General features: G+C 40.7%; 1 protein-coding gene across 2 annotated transcripts in view; it reads right to left on the bottom strand.

Annotated features, from left to right (window-relative positions):
• Positions 1-8345: 8345 nt before the first annotated feature.
• Positions 8346-18938, bottom strand: part of flnbl (filamin B, like) — an 81024-nt gene continuing 70431 nt past the window's right edge. For both annotated transcript variants that reach the window (XM_034083918.2, XM_034083919.2), the window contains 8 exons: positions 16214-16480; positions 15638-15775; positions 15379-15494; positions 12507-12639; positions 11455-11631; positions 10881-11099; positions 10078-10284; positions 8346-9796 (listed from right to left, as the gene is read on the bottom strand). In XM_034083918.2, coding sequence (XP_033939809.1) covers positions 9609-9796; positions 10078-10284; positions 10881-11099; positions 11455-11631; positions 12507-12639; positions 15379-15494; positions 15638-15775; positions 16214-16480 — 1445 coding nt within the window. In that variant the 3' untranslated portion in view covers positions 8346-9608. The remainder of the gene's footprint in view (positions 9797-10077; positions 10285-10880; positions 11100-11454; positions 11632-12506; positions 12640-15378; positions 15495-15637; positions 15776-16213; positions 16481-18938) is intronic.

Raw genomic sequence — 18938 nt, 5'->3', positions numbered from 1 at the left:
ACCCATATGAAAAAGATTGGTTTACATTTTAATAATTAAATAAGTATGTGAACATAACCAATAGCAAATAAATGCAACTTATTTTATTTTTGTTGTTCATTCATATCTTATTTTACCTAGTTAACATTTATTTATGCATATTTTTGTATCTCTCAAGTTTTAAACAATATTTTTGGTTTACTGTCCTATAGTATACATTGAAATGATTTCAAACCTGTTTACCCCAATAATTATAAAAGAGTGCCTTGGAAATATTTGTTTACATAAATTGCATTTATCTCGCTCGATCCTACACCCACTTTGGCTGTGAGCTGCGGACGCCTGATAAGCCAACACCCCCCACTTTCATCACTTACAGCGCCCATCGTACAGGGCAAATGAAAAGTGTAACCCGGGGTGAAAAGGGTGTTACCTTGACTTAATTATGAATGCTGTTACATCAAGGCCGAAAATTAGGATGAGCGCAAACAGTCAAAATGTTTTTTTCCCTCCCAGAGCTGCCAGCGCAGCGCCCCCCCCCCCCCCCCCCCCAGAACTGGCGCCCTAGGCGACCACCTATGTCGGCTATGCCAAAAACCGGCCCTGACTTAACATAACAACTTATTTAATTTGTTTTCACAATTACTAATGTCATGTTTTTTTTTATTCTTGAAGAGAATGTCTTTTTTTCTGGCATTCCTCCAGGATTAACAAAAATAAGAATAACATAAGGAATACACAATAGAATATATAAAGAATAAATGAAAAATCTCTACAAAAGACCAATATACTACAAAAACAGAAACGTATTGACATGTTGGTAATATACATCAAAAAGGCTTCAAATGTATTCGGTATTGTATGAACATGTTTGAATTGGGGTGTGGACGTCACATCCTCTAGGGGGGACCGGGGGTATGCCCCCCCAGGAAGAAATGTTTGAACATTTAAAGTAAAATGCTTCAATCGGGTGCACTTTGACCACACATTACTAGAGACCTGACCTAGGGGTACAACTCTAAACACCCATATGAAAAAGATTGGTTTACATTTTAATAATCAAATAAGTATGTGAACATAACCAATAACCTACCATAGCCAATAGCAAATAAATGCAACTTATTTTATTTTTGTTGTTCATTCATATCTTATTTTACCTAGTTAACGTTTATTTATGCATATTTTTGTATCTCTCAAGTTTTAAATGATATTTTTGGTTTTCTGTCCAATAGTATACATTGAAATGATTTAAAACCTGTTTATCCCAATAATTATAAAAGAGTGCCTTGGAAATATTTGTTTACATAAATTGCATTTATCTCTCTCGCTCGATCCCACACCCACTTTGGCTGTGAGCCGCGGACGCCTGATAAGCCAACACCCCCCACTTTCATCACTTGCAGCGCCCATCGTACAGGGCAAATTAAAAGTGTAACCGGGGTGAAAAGGGTGTTACCTTGACTGAATTATGAATGTTGTTACACCAAGGCCGAAAATTAGGATGAGCGCAAACAGTCAAAATGTTTTTTTCCCTCCCAGAGCTGCCAGCTACAAATGAATTGAGATTTCCAGACAAATGTTCATTAGCAAGTGTGCATAGCAGTGTTAATTTAAAAAAGCAATTTGAAGGTTGGATATTTGTAAACCTTTTTTTGTGTATATATATTCATAATTTAAGATGTAAATGAATTCCAGTTTATTGTAGTTTCTATTTTTATTGTGACATTTGGTGGCATCAATGTCTGCATTTGATACAGATAATGGAGCAGTTGCTTTAGGGCCACAGTGTAGGCTTATATCCCTTAAGGTCAAATAATGAGATCCTCGATCATGTTGATTCGGCCACAACAGAAAAAATAAAAATAAACTCTCGCTCTCTCCAGAGGGGCAGGTCAGCCAAAAAGGCCAAACGGGCCGTTGCCCTGGCAACATTGTCCGTACCTGTGCACGTCCCTGCACCTATCAATCATCAAACCGTGGGGTCTTATTTCATTATGTGTTGATTTCTATCAACACGTAATGTTGTATCGATGTATATAGAGATGTACTACAGCAAAAGTATTCTCCGTCAGGACTTCCTGGAACAAGACCACGCCGTTATCTTGATTCTGATTGGCCAGAAGACATTATCAGAGATGTTATATTGAGAAGACGATCACTACCTGACAAAAGTTTTCAAAACCGTTTCTAGTCTTCGGTATTCTTGTTTTTGGCGTGAGAATAGTTTGGGCAGCGTGCGCATCGTGAGAGTTGGCAACCAAGGCCGCATACTACTAGTGCAATGTTTTTGGATGGCCCCCGTGTATTATCACTGGCCCTGTGTATCTCCTAATCGCTATAACCGGCCTGCTCTCGTCTATCCCACATGCTCTACTCCACTGAGATCAAACATCTAGTTACAGGTGGCCTGTGGAACTGCCAGTCAGCTGTTCCTAAGGCTGACTTCATCTCTGGCTACGCTTCCCTGCAGTCTCTGGATTTCCTTGCCCTCACTGAGACCTGGATTACTCCATCCAACACATCCACCCCAGCAGCTCTCTCCACAGCATATTCCTTCTCCCATACACCCATACCCACTGGCAGAGGAGCTGGCACTGGTCTTCTGCTCTCTCCCAAATGGAGCTTTTCCCTCTTCAAGCTACCTAACTTCACTCCTTCCACCTTTGAATTCCATGCCGTTACCCCGTCCTATCAGTGCTTGAATTGGAATAAAAAAGGTGCCCGTACTCTAAATCAGCAACTGTTTCAAGTCAATCTATTTATACAGCACAAAAACAAGAATTTGGCTCAAAGTCATATATCCTATAATGCTGGTGGGTTTGTCTCGTTACTGTATATTTTAGAAAGGCTCACTGTACGTAAACAAAATGACTCAGGGTGCATCTGAGATTAGAGGGGGTGCAGGGGTAAAGTGCTATTTTTACAAGTGGGGAGTGGATCTAACACAAGATTTTTTTAAATATTGAAGTTAAATGCATCAATCTGGTGCACTTTGAGAGCAAAATTAAGAGATCTATGGATACATCTCTCAACATCCATATGAAACAGAACTGTAAACAGATTTTCTATTTCTTTATGGATATTTTACAAATCACTCCCCTTTTAAACTCTATTCTTGTTTTACTGTCATATAGTATTTCATTTTAATGAGTTACTCAGATGAGTACCAGGAGACAGTGTACAATTGTGGTGAAGGCATCTGATACCTCATTCACACCAACGGTGTTTCAGGGCCGGTTCGGAGCTTGAAAAGCACCGGGTTTTCCTCTTCACACCGCAGCGGAGCAGCCTCTTAGCTCCGGAATCCGGTTTGTTTCAAGCACCAAAAAATTGTCCGGCCAGAGCAAAAGCACCACATACGTCACGCTTACGTCGAGGCGGGGGCAGGGGCAGAGACAGATCAACTCCTGAACAACAACAAAAAGCCCGCGTTTTATCCAGTTTGTACCATGGTTTGTACACAACGATGGAGAAACTTAACAAGAGTTTCAGTGTGTCTGCCATAGACTGTATAAAGGTTTCTGCTCATGGTGAAGCAACGTGTCTGCGTGTTAAGGAACCTGAGCATTCACGTTGCATTCACGTTGATCACCTCTCATTATAAATCTTTAAAACTATAAATATTAAACTTTACTTCACGTGTTCATTTGAGAACAGCTGTTACATACCTGGGTGAAGGTTACAGTTCATTTAAATGAAAGATACAACGTTACTCAACACTCATGGTTCAGTCCACCTTAAGAAATAAGACCGACCTCGGAAGCAGTTGTGTTTAAAAAAAAACCTTTATTGACACGAGTACACTTTTTTATAAGAATATAACTAAACCACAGAAATGACTCCGGAAAAGCTGCAGATAGAGCCATAAGAAATGAATGCAACTGATTTCATCCGTGCGGTTTGGCTTTAGGAAGCAGGCACGCAAACGGTTACGTCATGACGCAACGACGCATTACCAGTCGGACTCTGGACGGTGTGAAAAGAGCCAGAGCTAAACCGAAGAACTGGTTGCGTTGGTGTAAATGAGGTATGAGTTAGATGTATTTGAACCGAAATGTCGACTACATGCATAGCAGAAGATGGCATATTTTTTACAGGAAATTCCAGCCAATCTCTGTTTTTTAAGCATGAGCTGCTAAATGAGCACCTTACCCCACTGTACAGGCGAGTTGGGAACTTATACCTGGCAGGCTCTGTTTAGCCGAGGTCCTCTGGCACTTGCGGGCCGCAGAGGGGTGGCGGTGTTTGGGGCGACGAAGACTGCTGCTCCGGGGGCGAGGCGGGCAAAGCGGCGGCGGTGCATCTCATGACGCATCTACTGAGTACCGCTGTGCCGGTACTCAGTAAGAAGTAACGGTACCAGATGGGTAAAAATCAGAAGTCCCGGTACTGCGTATACCAGTGAGTACCGGCCGAAATTCAAGCACTGCATCCAATACAATTAACCATTGTTGTTCTCTACCATCCACCAGGCGCCTTGGGAGACTTCTTGGAGGAATTAGATAATCTCCTCTCACACATCCCTGAAACTGGCCCTCCTGCTGTACTTCTCGGAGACTTCAACCTCCAGACAGGGAAGATATCTGAACTAACATCTCTTTTAACCGCCTTTGCTTTCTCACTGTCTCCGTCCCCACCAACTCATAAAGCTGGCAATGTCCTTGATCTCATATTCTCAAGGAACTGCGCTACTTCTAACCTCTCTGTAAACCCGCTCCACACCTCGGATCACTTTTTCATATCATTCTCTCTACCCCTTTCCAAACATAACAAACTAATCTCTTCTAACTCTGTACCTGTCCGCCGTAACCTCCGTTCCCTCTCCCCCTCTACCTTTGCCTCATCTGTGCTCTCAGCCCTCCCTTCCTCTGACTCGTTCCAACTCCTGCCTCCAAACTCTGCTGCAGAAACTCTCCTCTCTACTCCTCTCTGGACTCTCTCTGTCCTCTCACATCTCGGCAGGCTCGTCAGTCCCCTCCTGTTCCCTGGCTTAATGATGCACTGCATGCTAATAGAACCATCCTTCGGGCTGCTGAGCGGAAACAGTGGAAATCCAAACACCATGACGACCTCCTAACTTATCAAGCTCTCCTCTCCTCTACCTCTTCTTCGATCTCTCAGGCAAAACAATTTTTTTTTCAAGATAAGATCCATTCTTCCTATTCCAATCCCAATAAACTATTTCCATCTTCACTCCACAGAAACTGCTCTCCTCACTGTCTCTGAGGAACTGCACACGGCTAAAGCAGCCTCCCTTCCCTGCAAGGAATCTGGGTGTGACCCTAGATAACAACCTGTCCTTCACTGCAACCATCGCTGCTGCAGATACACTCTTTACAACATCAGGAGGATACGTCCCCTCCTGACCCAGAAAACAACGCAGGTTCTGGTCCAGGCTCTCGTCATCTCACGCCTAGACTACTGCAACTCCCTCCTGGCTGGTGTACCTGCATGTGCCATCCGACCTCTGCAGCTCATCCAGAATGCAGCGGCTCGTCTGGTCTTCAACCTTCCAAAATGTTCCCACACCACGCCGCTCCTCCGCTCCCTTCACTGGCTTCCAGTAACTGCTAGAATCCACTTCAAGACAATGGCACTTGCGTTCCATGCTGCGAATGGATCTGGCCATTCCTAAATCAAGGACATTGTTAAACTGTACACCCCAGCACCTGCACTCCACTCTGCATTTGTTGAAAAAAGTTGTTTTTCAACAGTTGAGTAATTACTTGCATTTAAATAGCTGTTTCGATGTGTTCCAGTCAGGCTTTCGTCCAAACCACAGCACTGAGACTGCTCTTGTAAAGGTCTTCAATGACATCCACTTAAACACAGATAGTGGCAGAACTTCAGTGTTAGTATTATTAGATCTCAGTGCTGCGTTTGACACTGTTGACCACAGCATATTACTAGACCGACTGGAAAACTGGGTGGGACTTTCGGCAACAGTTCTAAATTGGTTTGAATCCTACTTAAAGGACAGAAACAACGTTGTTTCTATAGGTAAATACACATCTGAGTTGACAAATGTGACATGTGGGGGGTTCCTCAAGGCTCCATCTTGGGGCCTCTTCTCTTTAACATCTACATGCTACCACTGGCTCAGATAATGAAAAACAACTAAATAAGTTACCATAACTATGCGGATGACACACACATTTACGTAACCATTTCACCAGGAGACTATTCTCCAATTCAAACACTGAGTAAGTGCATTGAACAAATCAATGACTGGATGTGTCAGAACTTTCTCCAATTAAACAAAGATAAAACTGAGGTAGGCCTAATGGTTTTTGGAGCCAAGGCAGAACGTATAAAAGTTAGCACTGAGCTTCAGCCTGCAATGTTCAAAACAACAGATAAAGCCAGAAATCTAGGTGTAGTCATGGACTCTGACCTGAATTTCAACAGTCACATTAAAACAGTTACTAAATCAGCCTACTATCTCCTAAAGAACATATCTAGGATTAAAAGACTAATGTCACAGCAGGAAAAACTTGTCCATGCTTTTATCTTCAGTAGACTCGACTACTCTAATGGTGTATTTACAGGTCTCACTAAAAAATATATTAGAAAGCTGCAGCTGACTCAGAACCTGTGTGTCAAAGAATAGATTTAAAAAATACTGCTGCTGGTTTATAAAGCACTGAATGGTTTAGGCCCAAAACACACTTCTGATTTTCTGCTAAATTATGAACCATCCAGATCTCTCCGGTCTTCAGGGACTGGTCAGCTTTCTGTCCCCAGAGTCAGAACTAAACATGGTAAAGCAGCGTTCAGTTATTATGCTCCAAATATCTGGAAGAAACTCCCAGAAACCTGCAGGTCCGCTGCAACTCTTACTACTTTTAAATGCAGGCTAAAGACTTTTCCTTTTGCCGCTGCTTTTACTTGAACTATTCACATCTTAAACTGCACTGTAACATTTATCCATGTATTTTTTCTTTTAATGTTTATTTTTATCTTTGCTTTTTAATGACTGATTTTAAATGCCATTTTCTTAATGCACTTTGAATTGTCTTGTGTTGAAAGGTGCTATATAAATAAACTTGCCTTGCCTTGCATCGACCAAACGGCTCGCTGAACCAGCACTGTGAGGGGGACCCAAGTTCCCATCAGCAAAAACACGTGGGTTTGCTATCCTGGCTCCAAAATGGCAGAATGAGCTCCCCATTGAAATCAGGACAGCAGAAAGCTTACACACCTTCCAGCGCAGACTGAAAACTCATCTTTTTCGACTCCACTTCGAGCGATAGAATGACTAACAAATAACTGCTAACAAAGCACTTATATACTAATAAAGGACTGGCTTATCTAAAGATAAGATAAGCCTGTTGAGTAGCATTTGAAATGTTTTAGCTCTATGAAACCTGATGTACTTATATGATTCTGTTTTCTTCAAGTTTGTATCTTCTTGGTCGAATGCACTTATTGTAAGTCGCTTTGGATAAAAGCGTCAGCTAAATGCAATGTAATGTAATGTAATGATGGGATATTATGTTAGATTTTTATAAATAATGTTTTTTTTCATACTATAGCCTAATAAGACACTTTCTTTTATTTTTATGAAATACTATACTATGATTGTTTCATTGCATTTTTTCAAATGATGCCTTTTTATGGCATATACAGAAACAACTGAAACGTTGACTTTAAATAAATGTGTTATGTCAACAAATTACACATCATTTTATTAAGTTTGTTTAAAGCAATGATGTTAAATTTAACCTTTTCTTTTACTTAATATTATTGCTTTCAACTAACCTAATGCAGTGTAATTTGTTGACATAATACATTTAATTAAGGTCAACGTTCAATGATGTATGGCATACTATATTATACATTTGTAAAGACATACTATAAATAGTATCTATTTATATCATGTATTGCATATTTATTACATTCGTAACATAAATACCATTATATACATAGGACTTTTGGGGATATTATGTTCAGATATTTTAGTTAGTTTAGTCATGCTGTATTAGAATTAGTATTTATGACTATTTAAAGCGTACTAAACTATGTTTTTATTTATTTAAAATATTTGTGTGATACTGTACTATGAATTTTAAAAGGAAATTTCAATGGCGTACTATAATATAATTTATAAGACACTACATTTTAAGTCAACAACATGAGTTTTATAAGATGTTATCGACCTGAACACAGCATATTGTGACAAGAAAATATGATTAAGAATGCATGAGAAATGGTGCTCACATCTTTTCCTGTATACATCTGTCCCCTGATCAGTTATGTTTTAAGAAAGACATGCATTGTTAATTATATTATTATAAGTTAAAGTAGAATTATATTTATAAAGGATGTTAAAAAAGCCGGGAAATGAAAGATAGAAGACAACCTCCTTAGCTCCAGCTGATTTTAATGATCAAATGTACATCATCTCAGGGTTTAGTTTCACATTAAACACCCAATCCCTAATAAAAAAAAAACAAGAAGTCATTTTTTCCCACAATACAAAAATTCTCTCATCCCTTAAGTATCAAAAGTATCAATGATTAGGCAACAACATCGGAGACATAAAGACAGCTCAGATCTGATTGTAGAGTAATATTTTTGCAATTTATGCACCGATTGACTTTGCAGTACAATCGAACACAGAAACACTGGTCAGATCCGAGGAACAGTCAGATCTTTTCATGTGAAAAATACAGCAAAGAGATGAACCCACAGATGAAGCCCATAATAAAGTAGTAGTGGCACCATTATGTACTTTAGGGATTGTGGGAGCTAATAAATCAATAATAAACATCAGTAGTCGTGTACAGTCCGACGCTTCCTGTCGCATCGAGTGCTTTAAAGAAACATAATTCCAGTTCTTAAAATTGAGATGTTAAATCATTTTTTAAATCCACAGCACTCCATAATTTTGTTGAAAAGGCAACTGACTGGTCAGAGAACATGATAGGATTCAGAAGTCCACGTTAAATATACAGTCCGTCTCTATTAGCCGCGTTCACACCAAGTACTTTGCCGTACTTAGTGCCGCTCCTGGTACTAAACTGAGGCAATTGCTGTGTAATTCCAGTCATCTTGTCCAAGTTTGACTCCACTTTTCTGAGCCCAAATCTAGTTTTAACACTTTGGAAACATGCAGATTTTGTGTTCTCACCAACTAATGTCAAGCCGTCTTAATTTACCAATCACGTATAAAAACTATCGTCAAGTTCACAATTTGTCAATTTCGGGTCAGCAAAAATCAACAGATGATAGTTATCTTTCCAAATCAGATCATTTTGACTCCAGTTTTAGGTCAGATTATAGATTCTTTTACCATTTTGCTTCCCTGATTCGCTGCAGAAAAATGGTCCAACTTACATTTATGGATGTGTTCACTTCTCTTCCTGAACATTTTAGTTTAAAACTAAACTAAAGTGTTTTTTAACGCTTTCCTCTCCTTTATCAAGTTCTGTTTTTAGCAAGTAAATCAATTGTGTCAGATCCTTTATACTTGTGATTTGAAATGAACACATCTGAAGGCAAAGTGCACCCCTTTAACTTTGTAAAGCAAGTTGTTTATTGGATGATTATCTGCAGTAGAGCGTTTCCACTCAAACAGGGATGCAAAATGCTTCAGGAGGAGTGACGGTGTGTTTTTATTGGTTGCCTCAGGGGACGTTGACTTGGAAGGGGGAGCCTGGGATGTGGTCGTCGCCCCACTTCACCACCAGGATGTAGCACCCCCGCTCCTTCAGCATGTAGCTCACGTTGTACTGCAGGTTGCCCAGGTGTTTGACCAGAACCTCCTCACAGGGGACCAGGGGGCCGAGCACCCCCACCAGGAGCATGTTCTTACCTGGAGGAAGAGGGGCGGAAGTTTACACGTCAACTGTTTTGAAACTCATAAATAAAGTATTCTTATTTATTTGACCTTCTTGTGTTCCCTGGAATCATGTATGTATCATGTACTCACGCTGCATGTGTGCTAACATATTTTATCCTCTGACTTCAACTGATTGTGTTGTGTTTTGTTTTGCACCAAACTCTCAAAGCACTCTTAAGATGCATCCTCTGTATGAAAAGTGCGATACCACTAAAGCTAAAGAAAAAAATCCATCGATCATGAGCCGTACTTACCGGCCTTGCTGCAGTCGACAGAGAAGTTGCTCCTCTGGCCCACGAAGGCCTTGCTGAGGCCGGGGCCGCGGCTCGACACCTTGCTGGCATCAGAGTCTGTGAGCCGGGGCAAAGCACTCTGGGAGAAGCTGCTGCTGGACCTGACCACTGGATCCACCGTCAGGGTGGACGTCTCGCTGGCGTTGGTCACATTCACCAGCCGAGCGCCTAAGAGAGGGAGACAGACAAATTAGGTAAGATCGTTTTTAAAAACGTTTTTTTACCGAAAAAAAGTCATAAGTTGCTCTAGAACACTAAAATGAGTCAGCTAGCTTGTGCCAATTTTGATAAAATATCTTTACAAATATAATAAGATGGAAACAATACCATTGCAGTATAGAACACCATTTTTAATAATAAAAAAAGGACCAAAACACTTTGTAAATATAAGATTATATTGTAAATCAAGAATTTCAAGGAATATATTCAAGCGAGCGTATTTCTCACTTTAAAAAACAAAACTATTTAGATGAAAAATAATGTATATAACTTAAATATGAGATTAAATATGACATGACAATATGACTTGTTTCTTGAGGTAGTGCTCGAAAAGGCAATTAAAAAAAAATCATATGATGTTTCGAGACACAAATGAGTAATTGCTGTACAGAAAATAAAGCATTAATGTGCACTTACATTTTCAGATTGTATTTTTCCACCGAAAGAATAATGCAAAAGACTCAACAGACCTATTGATTACAGATGCATATATAATGTTTTGCATCGCAAGGTTAAAGTGGATGAGTGCAAGGACGTTCACTGACCTGTGACCTTGGCTTTGAAGGGGCTGCCGGTGATGTGGTTGGGTCCTCCGTACTTGATGCTGATCACGTAGTTTCCAGGAGCCATGGGGGTGTAGTGCACCTTGTAGCCCTCAGGAACCTCCTTACAGTCCATCTTCACTTTAGATGGCCCCTCGATGGTCACTGCAAGGGCCCCGGGCCCCGCCTTAGTGTTGTTAATGATGAACTCTGACTGGCTACCTGCAGGATTTAAAACAAAGAAAAAACGCTTTGTTAAAATGCAGTTATTCTCACAGATTTGTCGCCCTATGGAAAAATGCATGTAATGCTTCATACAATGTGTTGGAAGCCACAACATAAAAGTCATATTTAAAACCAAAGGCTTGTGAAATAAACAAAGTAAAAAAGTTTATTGCTGTGGGCACATTATAAATCTGTAATTTTTTATTTCGCATTTCCAATATACATTTAGATTAGATTAAAAGTGCTTAAATGTTACTTAAGAGCGTATCTGAAGCCTAAAATGTATAATATGGCCTTTAAAAATATATATTTATTCTGATATGAAATAATAACAGACACGAAGCTCTCCCACCTGTGGTTCCTCTCTCCAGCCCCGATCCGTATGCCGACACCAGGCCGGGCTCTCCGGTCTGTCCCGGCTCTCCGACCCGGACCTGGAAAGGACTTCCCGGGATGTGAGAGCCGTTGAACTTCACGTCGATGGTGTGGATTCCGTTCTCTCTCGGGATGAACCGGATAGCGTACTTGTCTGGAGGACAGAGGACTTCGTTATGAGAATTCAAAGTTCTGGCTTCTTTTAGAACACACTGCACAGCGCTTCCACTTTTTAATCCTGATATACTTCACGTATTTTATTTTTAAGAGAAAATTATTATTATCTGATTATTATTCCTGTAAAATGTATTATGTTTTATTTTAGTAGCTTTAGTGTTTTATTTATTTCAATAAAAAGCCCAAATCAACACATCTGATTATGATTTAAGTTGACATATGGCAATATGAAGAAAATCTAAAATTAAGATATTTTCGAGCAAATAACTCAATATCAATATTGTTGGGTTGACCCTTGATGCTTTGAAAAATATTTACACAATAAGAATTTTGATGAATAATAAAGTAATGTGGAATAAATAAAGTGGGTGATATATTATAGTTATTTCCCAGTCCTAACAGGAAGTATTTTATATCTTCTAAAAGCAGTTATAGACCAAACTATACTGATAATTATTCAACGCATTGCAGAACAGGATTTTTCTTTCACCACAGATGCAATAAAAAAACCACTTAAAGCTCACACACACACACACACACACACACACACACACACACACACACACACACACACACACACACACACACACACACACACACACACACACACACACACACACACACACACACACACACACACACACACACACACACACACACACACACACACACACACACACACACACACACACACACACACACACACACACACACACACACACACACACACACACACACACACACACACACACACACACACACACACACACACACACACACACACACACACACACACACACACACACACACACACACACACACACACACACACACACACACACACACACACACCTTTTTCCAGCTCGTTCACCACACACTCCTCCAGAGCTCCGGAGGGACTGTGGACTTTGGCCTCCATCTTGCCCTGCGCTCCGTTCAGACGCACCGCAAAGGATGCTGGGTGATTCACCTTCAGACCAGACTCCTACCGAGGTCACACACACAGTCAGGGTACAGGGCCAGAAAGAGAAACATCAAAGAAGAACAAACCCAACACTCAAAACACAGACACTTTATAAAAGAGTGGAATACTACAAACCAGATACTGTTGTCTCGGCTCTGGTTCTATCATTCCTCTGAACTATCTGTTCTTCCACTCTTACCTGAGCTCCAGGTGGTGCGGCTGCAGCAGACAGAGGCAGCCACAGGGTTAAAACGCATGAAGAGTTAAATCTACAGTCGTAGTGTTATAGTACAGTCTGTGAAATGCTGTAAACCATCTCAGATAGTGAGTAGTTTTAGTTGAACCATGTTTTGATGATAATGACGGCTCTTTACTTGGTTCTTAAAGGTCCCATGTCATGCTTCTCTGGTTATTACCCGCCCCCTTGTGTTATGAAGCTTGTTCTGCATGTACACGGTCTGCAGAGTCAACACCCCTCAAAGTGCACCCTGTAGCGAGTAAAACTCTAACACAGAAGACCTGTCCCAGAATTTCTCTTCCTGGTCATAGTGACGTAACACTGCGGACACTGTTTCTAAATTACCTCCAACCTATTTTTGGCATTTCTCGACCGATAACCTTATCGGTAACCTTATTATAATAATAATAATATTGACAAATGTGCCAAAACTGCTCGATATGCTACATTTGACCAGTTGGCTTTAGTTGTAATAGCCTATACATTATCATAAATAAAAACAAAGAATACTTTTTATTCCTACTTTTGTAAAATAAAAACATTTAAATATCATATTTCTCAAACTTCTAGTATAAATTAATAATAGATTAAGAACTAGGAATAGGAGTATTGACCGTTATCTCAACAAAAGTCATTTTTTTTAATGAATAATTAAATTATGACGTACTATGATTTAACAGCGTTCTATTCTTGTTGTATATTATCTTGCCATTGCCATTATCTTATTCCCTAATGTTATACATCATGATATAGTAAATGAAAATTCAACTAAGGCTCTGTTCATATCTAAGCCTCATGATAACATCTGTTTTTTATTTGTCATAAAGGGGATCTTCCATTAATGCATGTTGTCATGGAGAATCGATGCAGCAACACTCGCACTGTTGACTGTGCTATACGACTCCGATGTAGCTGAACCAGCTGAGGATCTTCTACAGATCAAAAACAAACTAGGACTCGAAAGTTCGGGAGGTGTTCTGAGTGGCCCGCCTCCGTCTGCCAGTGCTCAGCATCCAGAGCTGATGATGAAGATGATGAAGGTGCTGTTAAGAGCCTTTAAATGAAACACAAGAGAAACACCAGCAGTTCCACACCACACAGAAGAGGGATGACCAGAGCCAGGCAAATCGCTCAGAGGACAGATCAGCTGAGAGGACAGATCAGCTGAGAGGACAGATCAGCTCAGAGGACAGATCAGCTGAGAGGACAGATCAGCTCAGAGGACAGATCAGCTCAGAGGACAGATCAGCTGAGAGGACAGATCAGCTCAGAGGACAGATCAGCTCAGAGGACAGATCAGCTCAGAGGACAGATCAGCTCAGAGGACAGATCAGCTCAGAGGACAGATCAGCTGAGAGGACAGATCAGCTCAGAGGACAGATCAGCTGAGAGGACAGATCAGCTCAGAGGACAGATCAGCTGAGAGGACAGATCAGCTCAGAGGACAGATCAGCTGAGAGGACAGATCAGCTGAGAGGACAGATCAGCTGAGAGGACAGATCAGCTGAGAGGACAGATCAGCTGACCAAATGTTTTAAATGAATATTGTTATATAGAATCATTTTAACCTGTAAATCTAAAGTGTCTAATATGTTATTATTATTAGTCACCTCCTGACCCTTTCTTCTAGACCACTGTCAATACTAAATGTCACGAAAAGTGTATTGTAAAAATACAAGAGGAATCCTTTTTTGTTTAATGATAATGTAATCTCATCGGTGAGTGTGTTTAATATATGTTAAGAACACCTGTTGATGTCATGATGTAATGATGTCATGATGACCTTGTAGAGTCATGTATTTATCAGTTCACTGACCCTGAATAATGTCAATCCATCCAATAACGGGTCGGTTATCCACAGTCACTCTTTGGTGCATGTGCTTCAAATGTGAGGATTCAATGGAACATGAATGTAAACTGATCATATTTAGTTGTTCTGACAATTGCAGACATCATTTTGGATATTTTTCACTGATTTCTGACATTATAAATGAAATAATCAATTAGCGGAAAATAAAATGAAACTTAAAGTTAGAGCTTTAGTTCATTCTTAAAAATGTGTCCAAAAATCCCCAAAGGTTTCCTTTAGTGCCTCTCTCAGATTGAGGTGTCCACTTCACCCAGAAGCGGTGCGTTTGCCTGGCTGCGGTCACATCCACGAGGCCAGTTGCATAAAGAAACAAACAGAAAACGTCATCTGACTGTCTGAGCAACACAAAGGTTCCATTGAAACGGCTTTAATTCCTTAATGAGAAACTCAATCATAGTGGGGGGGCTAAATCAGAGAGTTTGTTTAACTTGGAGGACGAGACTTGCTGCTATTACTCACAATACATCACTCCAAAAAATAAATACAAGGAAACTTTATTTAAAAAACTAAGTGGGATGAAATCAGCCAGCTGTGTGTTTTAACTCAAAATCTTAATATCTATCTTCGCCCATGATTTATTGTTGTGCTCATGATATCACACTTTTATGCAACTGAGCCTCAGAGGGTGTGGGGGTGTCTCCTCGTGCCTCACCTGAAGGCCGGTAACACTGAGGCGGCGGGCGTCGTTGGCCGGAGCGACCACATGAACCAGGAACGGGCTGTCGGGGATGTGCTGCTCGTTAAACTTCACCGAAATCTCATAATCACCTGCAGAGGAGGGGGGGGGGGAATTCATCAAAATGTAATCCAAATCGCTTCTCAAACCGAAAACAGAAACACTTGGTACCAACAAAAGTTGAATATAAATGCATCAGTGAACAATCATCAGACTACACTGAGTGTTTCTGTACCGGGGTCCTGAGCCACGTAGGAGACTCCGCAGGACCCGTCTTTGCGGTCGTCGAAGGAGATCTCCGCCCTGCTGGGACCCTCAACAGCGATGGAGAGACCGCCGGCCCCCGCCTCCCTCGTCCAGATACTGAACTCAGCTGGAGAGAGATAGAGAGGGGAGGGGAGGGGGTGAGAGTGACCATGTGCAAAAGCAGCATTTAGTTCTCCCTGCTGAATTTTTTTTCCTAAGCATACTATTTCATGATTTTCTTATGACCCGTTAAGTTGTTCGCTGGGCTTCTTAAGAAAAAGAGGGTAAGCAAAACTCGGATATTTCTGTCACTGGTTTATTATCGTTATGAATCATCGTGAAACAACCGGGTTGGTTTTACTTTAAATGGAAAAGGGTTTGCAACACCTGGCAGGGTATTTCGGTTAAATTATTGTCAAATGTGTCTGTGTGTGTGTGTGTGTGTGTGTGTGTGTGTGTGTGTGTGTGTGTGTGTGTGTGTGTGTGTGTGTGTGTGTGTGTGTGTGTGTGTGTGTGTGTGTGTGTGTGTGTGTGTGTGTGTGTGTGTGTGTGTGTGTGTGTGTACCTGGCTCTCCTGCCTGGGCTCCCTCCAGGCCCGGACCTCCTGCCCTCACCTTGGCGGCACCCCCCTCTCCCAGGGGCCCCACAGTGAACTGGAAGGGGCTGCCTGGCACGTGCACGCCCCTGTACCGCACACTCACGCTGTGCACGCCCATCTCCGTGGGAACGAAGCGCACACAGTAGGTGTCGTTGCCTGCGGCGACCAGCTCTGCAGGCTGGCGGGCCCCCGAGGGGGAGGAGACCTCCGCGGAGACGTCCTGTATGTCGATCGCTGCACACAGGAAGAGGGTTATTATACATATGGATTCTTTTTGTAATCATTTGGGAAGTTACTCCAAGTACATTTATTCCAGAACTGTACTAAAGTTGAATTGTGAGGTACTTTTAATTTACTTACTTATTTTTTGCTGCACCACATTTATCTTAAAAACTTTAGTTACCACTTAATTTGTAGGTTTACATTATTAATAATAAAAAAAAAAAAATAATAACAACATTTGATATAGTATCATGGAAGAAGCTAGCCAGCAGTATAAAGTTAAATATTAGCTCCACCTTTACAAGCTTTTCAAAAAAAGCATTTTTGTATTACGAGTACATATTTGATTATGATTTGATACAATTACGTTAATCAGTAAATGATCCAAGTAGAACAATGACGAGGATAAGAGAAATTAAGAGCAGTTGCAGTTATGTCACAAACACTGGGCGGTTCCCCCTAGAGCAGAGTTTCTGAAATATGCAGCAGGTTTTTCTTTAATATACATTTTGTAAACAGTTGTGCATGGATCCTTGAATAATTATAATATGATAAGTTCAATAAAAATAATGTAAATACAAGTTTGATAACCAGATTGTCTAATATTCCTTTTTTTCAATGCAAATCATTATAAATGCCATCACATTGAAGATGATGTTTGCTCAGTTGGAAAAACAAGAAAACTGATTTGTGTTAAATGTGTGTTTGTTTTAGCATCAATATAGCTGGAAACAATGAGTCCAAAAAGTCAAAAGAAGTCCAAGTTTCTCAATAAATTGTGAAAATAAAAAAAGATGCAGTTAACTGGAACTGCCATCTTATCTTTATTTTTCTACTTTGACCTTAATTTGAGGTATTTATGAATTTGGGATGTTATTCAGGGGTTGAAAGTTTTACTTTTTACTCCAGAAGTAAAATTGTAAGTTTTTGTTTTTTTTACGGATTTTAAATTAGATGTGTATTTTCACTAGATTTCAATAGAAAATATTGTACTTATAATATTTCATATAGTATTAAAGATTATCTAGCCAGCAGTATTAAGTAATGTAATAGTAACTCTAACCTGAACAAGCTGACAACAAATGTGGTTGCACATTCTGCATGAAAAGTATTCAAACAATAAAGTGTCTCCGCTCTACGAGAAGTCAATTGCTCTTTTCAGGAAATATATTTAAAAAGGTGATACATTGTTTGAAAAAAACATTGCCACAGAGCAACAACGCACCCTCCACCCTGGCACCACCCACTGAGCAGCGGGCATCAACGACCCAAACCCCCCTTGCTGCCCTCTTCCCCCCCCCCAGCACCAGGCCGGAGAGGCCGGAGATGAGGCGCACGTGCCCAGGGGAGAGGCTCGGATCCTGGGCAACAGCAGAGGAACGAGCCCCTCGACCGATGGATCTTCCAGACCACCAGAGGGAGCAGAAGGAGCGAGAGGAGGGGGGAGAGAGGAGCTGCTGCCGAGAGAGGGCCAGCAGGAACCAGCTCACTAGAGGAAGAAGAGGGGGAAAAGAGAGAGGAGGACACACGGAGAGGGGGAGGAAGGAAATGAAGAAGGCAGAGGAGGAGGAAAAGAGTAGAAGCTGAGGAGGAAAATAGGGAACAATGATGGAGAAAATGGAGGAGGATAAGGACAAACAAGAAAGGAACAAAATGAAGAAAACTAAAAAATAAGGAGACAAAAATGTAAAAACAGAGATTAAAGAAAGAAGGATGCAAGGTGAGACAAAGGGAAGGATAGAAGAAGAGTAAAGGAGATCAGAGATTAAGAAAGGGTGAAAGACAAAACTGACAAACATCACCAGAGCAGTATGAGACAGAAAGCAGAGACATTTCAGACAGGAATTGGTTTGAGAAAATGAAAAGGAGGAGCAGCTCCGAGGACGCAGAAGTGTTCAGTCTGAAGGTCGTGTCAGATTTCAGCTCCCAAATATCAGGAGCTGCTAACGCTGACCTGAGGAGTTTCTCTCTGACTTACAAGACAGCTGAACGCTCACTGCTGTTCACAGGAGATGGATACAACACATCGGAGACATGTCTTTGCCTTTAAGTGGAGTCAAATACAAAAGGAACGTTCCACTGACTTCTTCTGCTATCCACATCGGCATGAAATATTCAGTAAAATGTTTTTACATAGGTGTTACCATTTATTTTGAGATTTCATAATGCAGCTTCAGAAAAAACGATTAACATCCTACTTCATAGGTCTTTGCAGTTTATTATGAATACATTTGATACAATGAGAGCCACTGCTCCTGTCCTTCAGGGAGTCTGATCATGAGCCATCGGATGAGGGCTTATCAAATTCGAAAAAATATCGGTTTGCCATTATTTTTGACCGATATGGCAATTGCAATATTATTAATGAAAGTTCAGGGACTGTTCATTATCCTTATTTTCATTTATGGGAGATTTATTTTGCCAGGATCTGTACCAAACTAAGATGTATTTGTTGTGTGTATGTATGTAT

Source organism: Pseudochaenichthys georgianus, chromosome 5 (assembly GCF_902827115.2).
Source record: "Pseudochaenichthys georgianus chromosome 5, fPseGeo1.2, whole genome shotgun sequence".
NCBI lineage: Eukaryota > Metazoa > Chordata > Actinopteri > Perciformes > Channichthyidae > Pseudochaenichthys > Pseudochaenichthys georgianus.
This window is presented reverse-complemented; position numbering and strand designations above follow the sequence as displayed.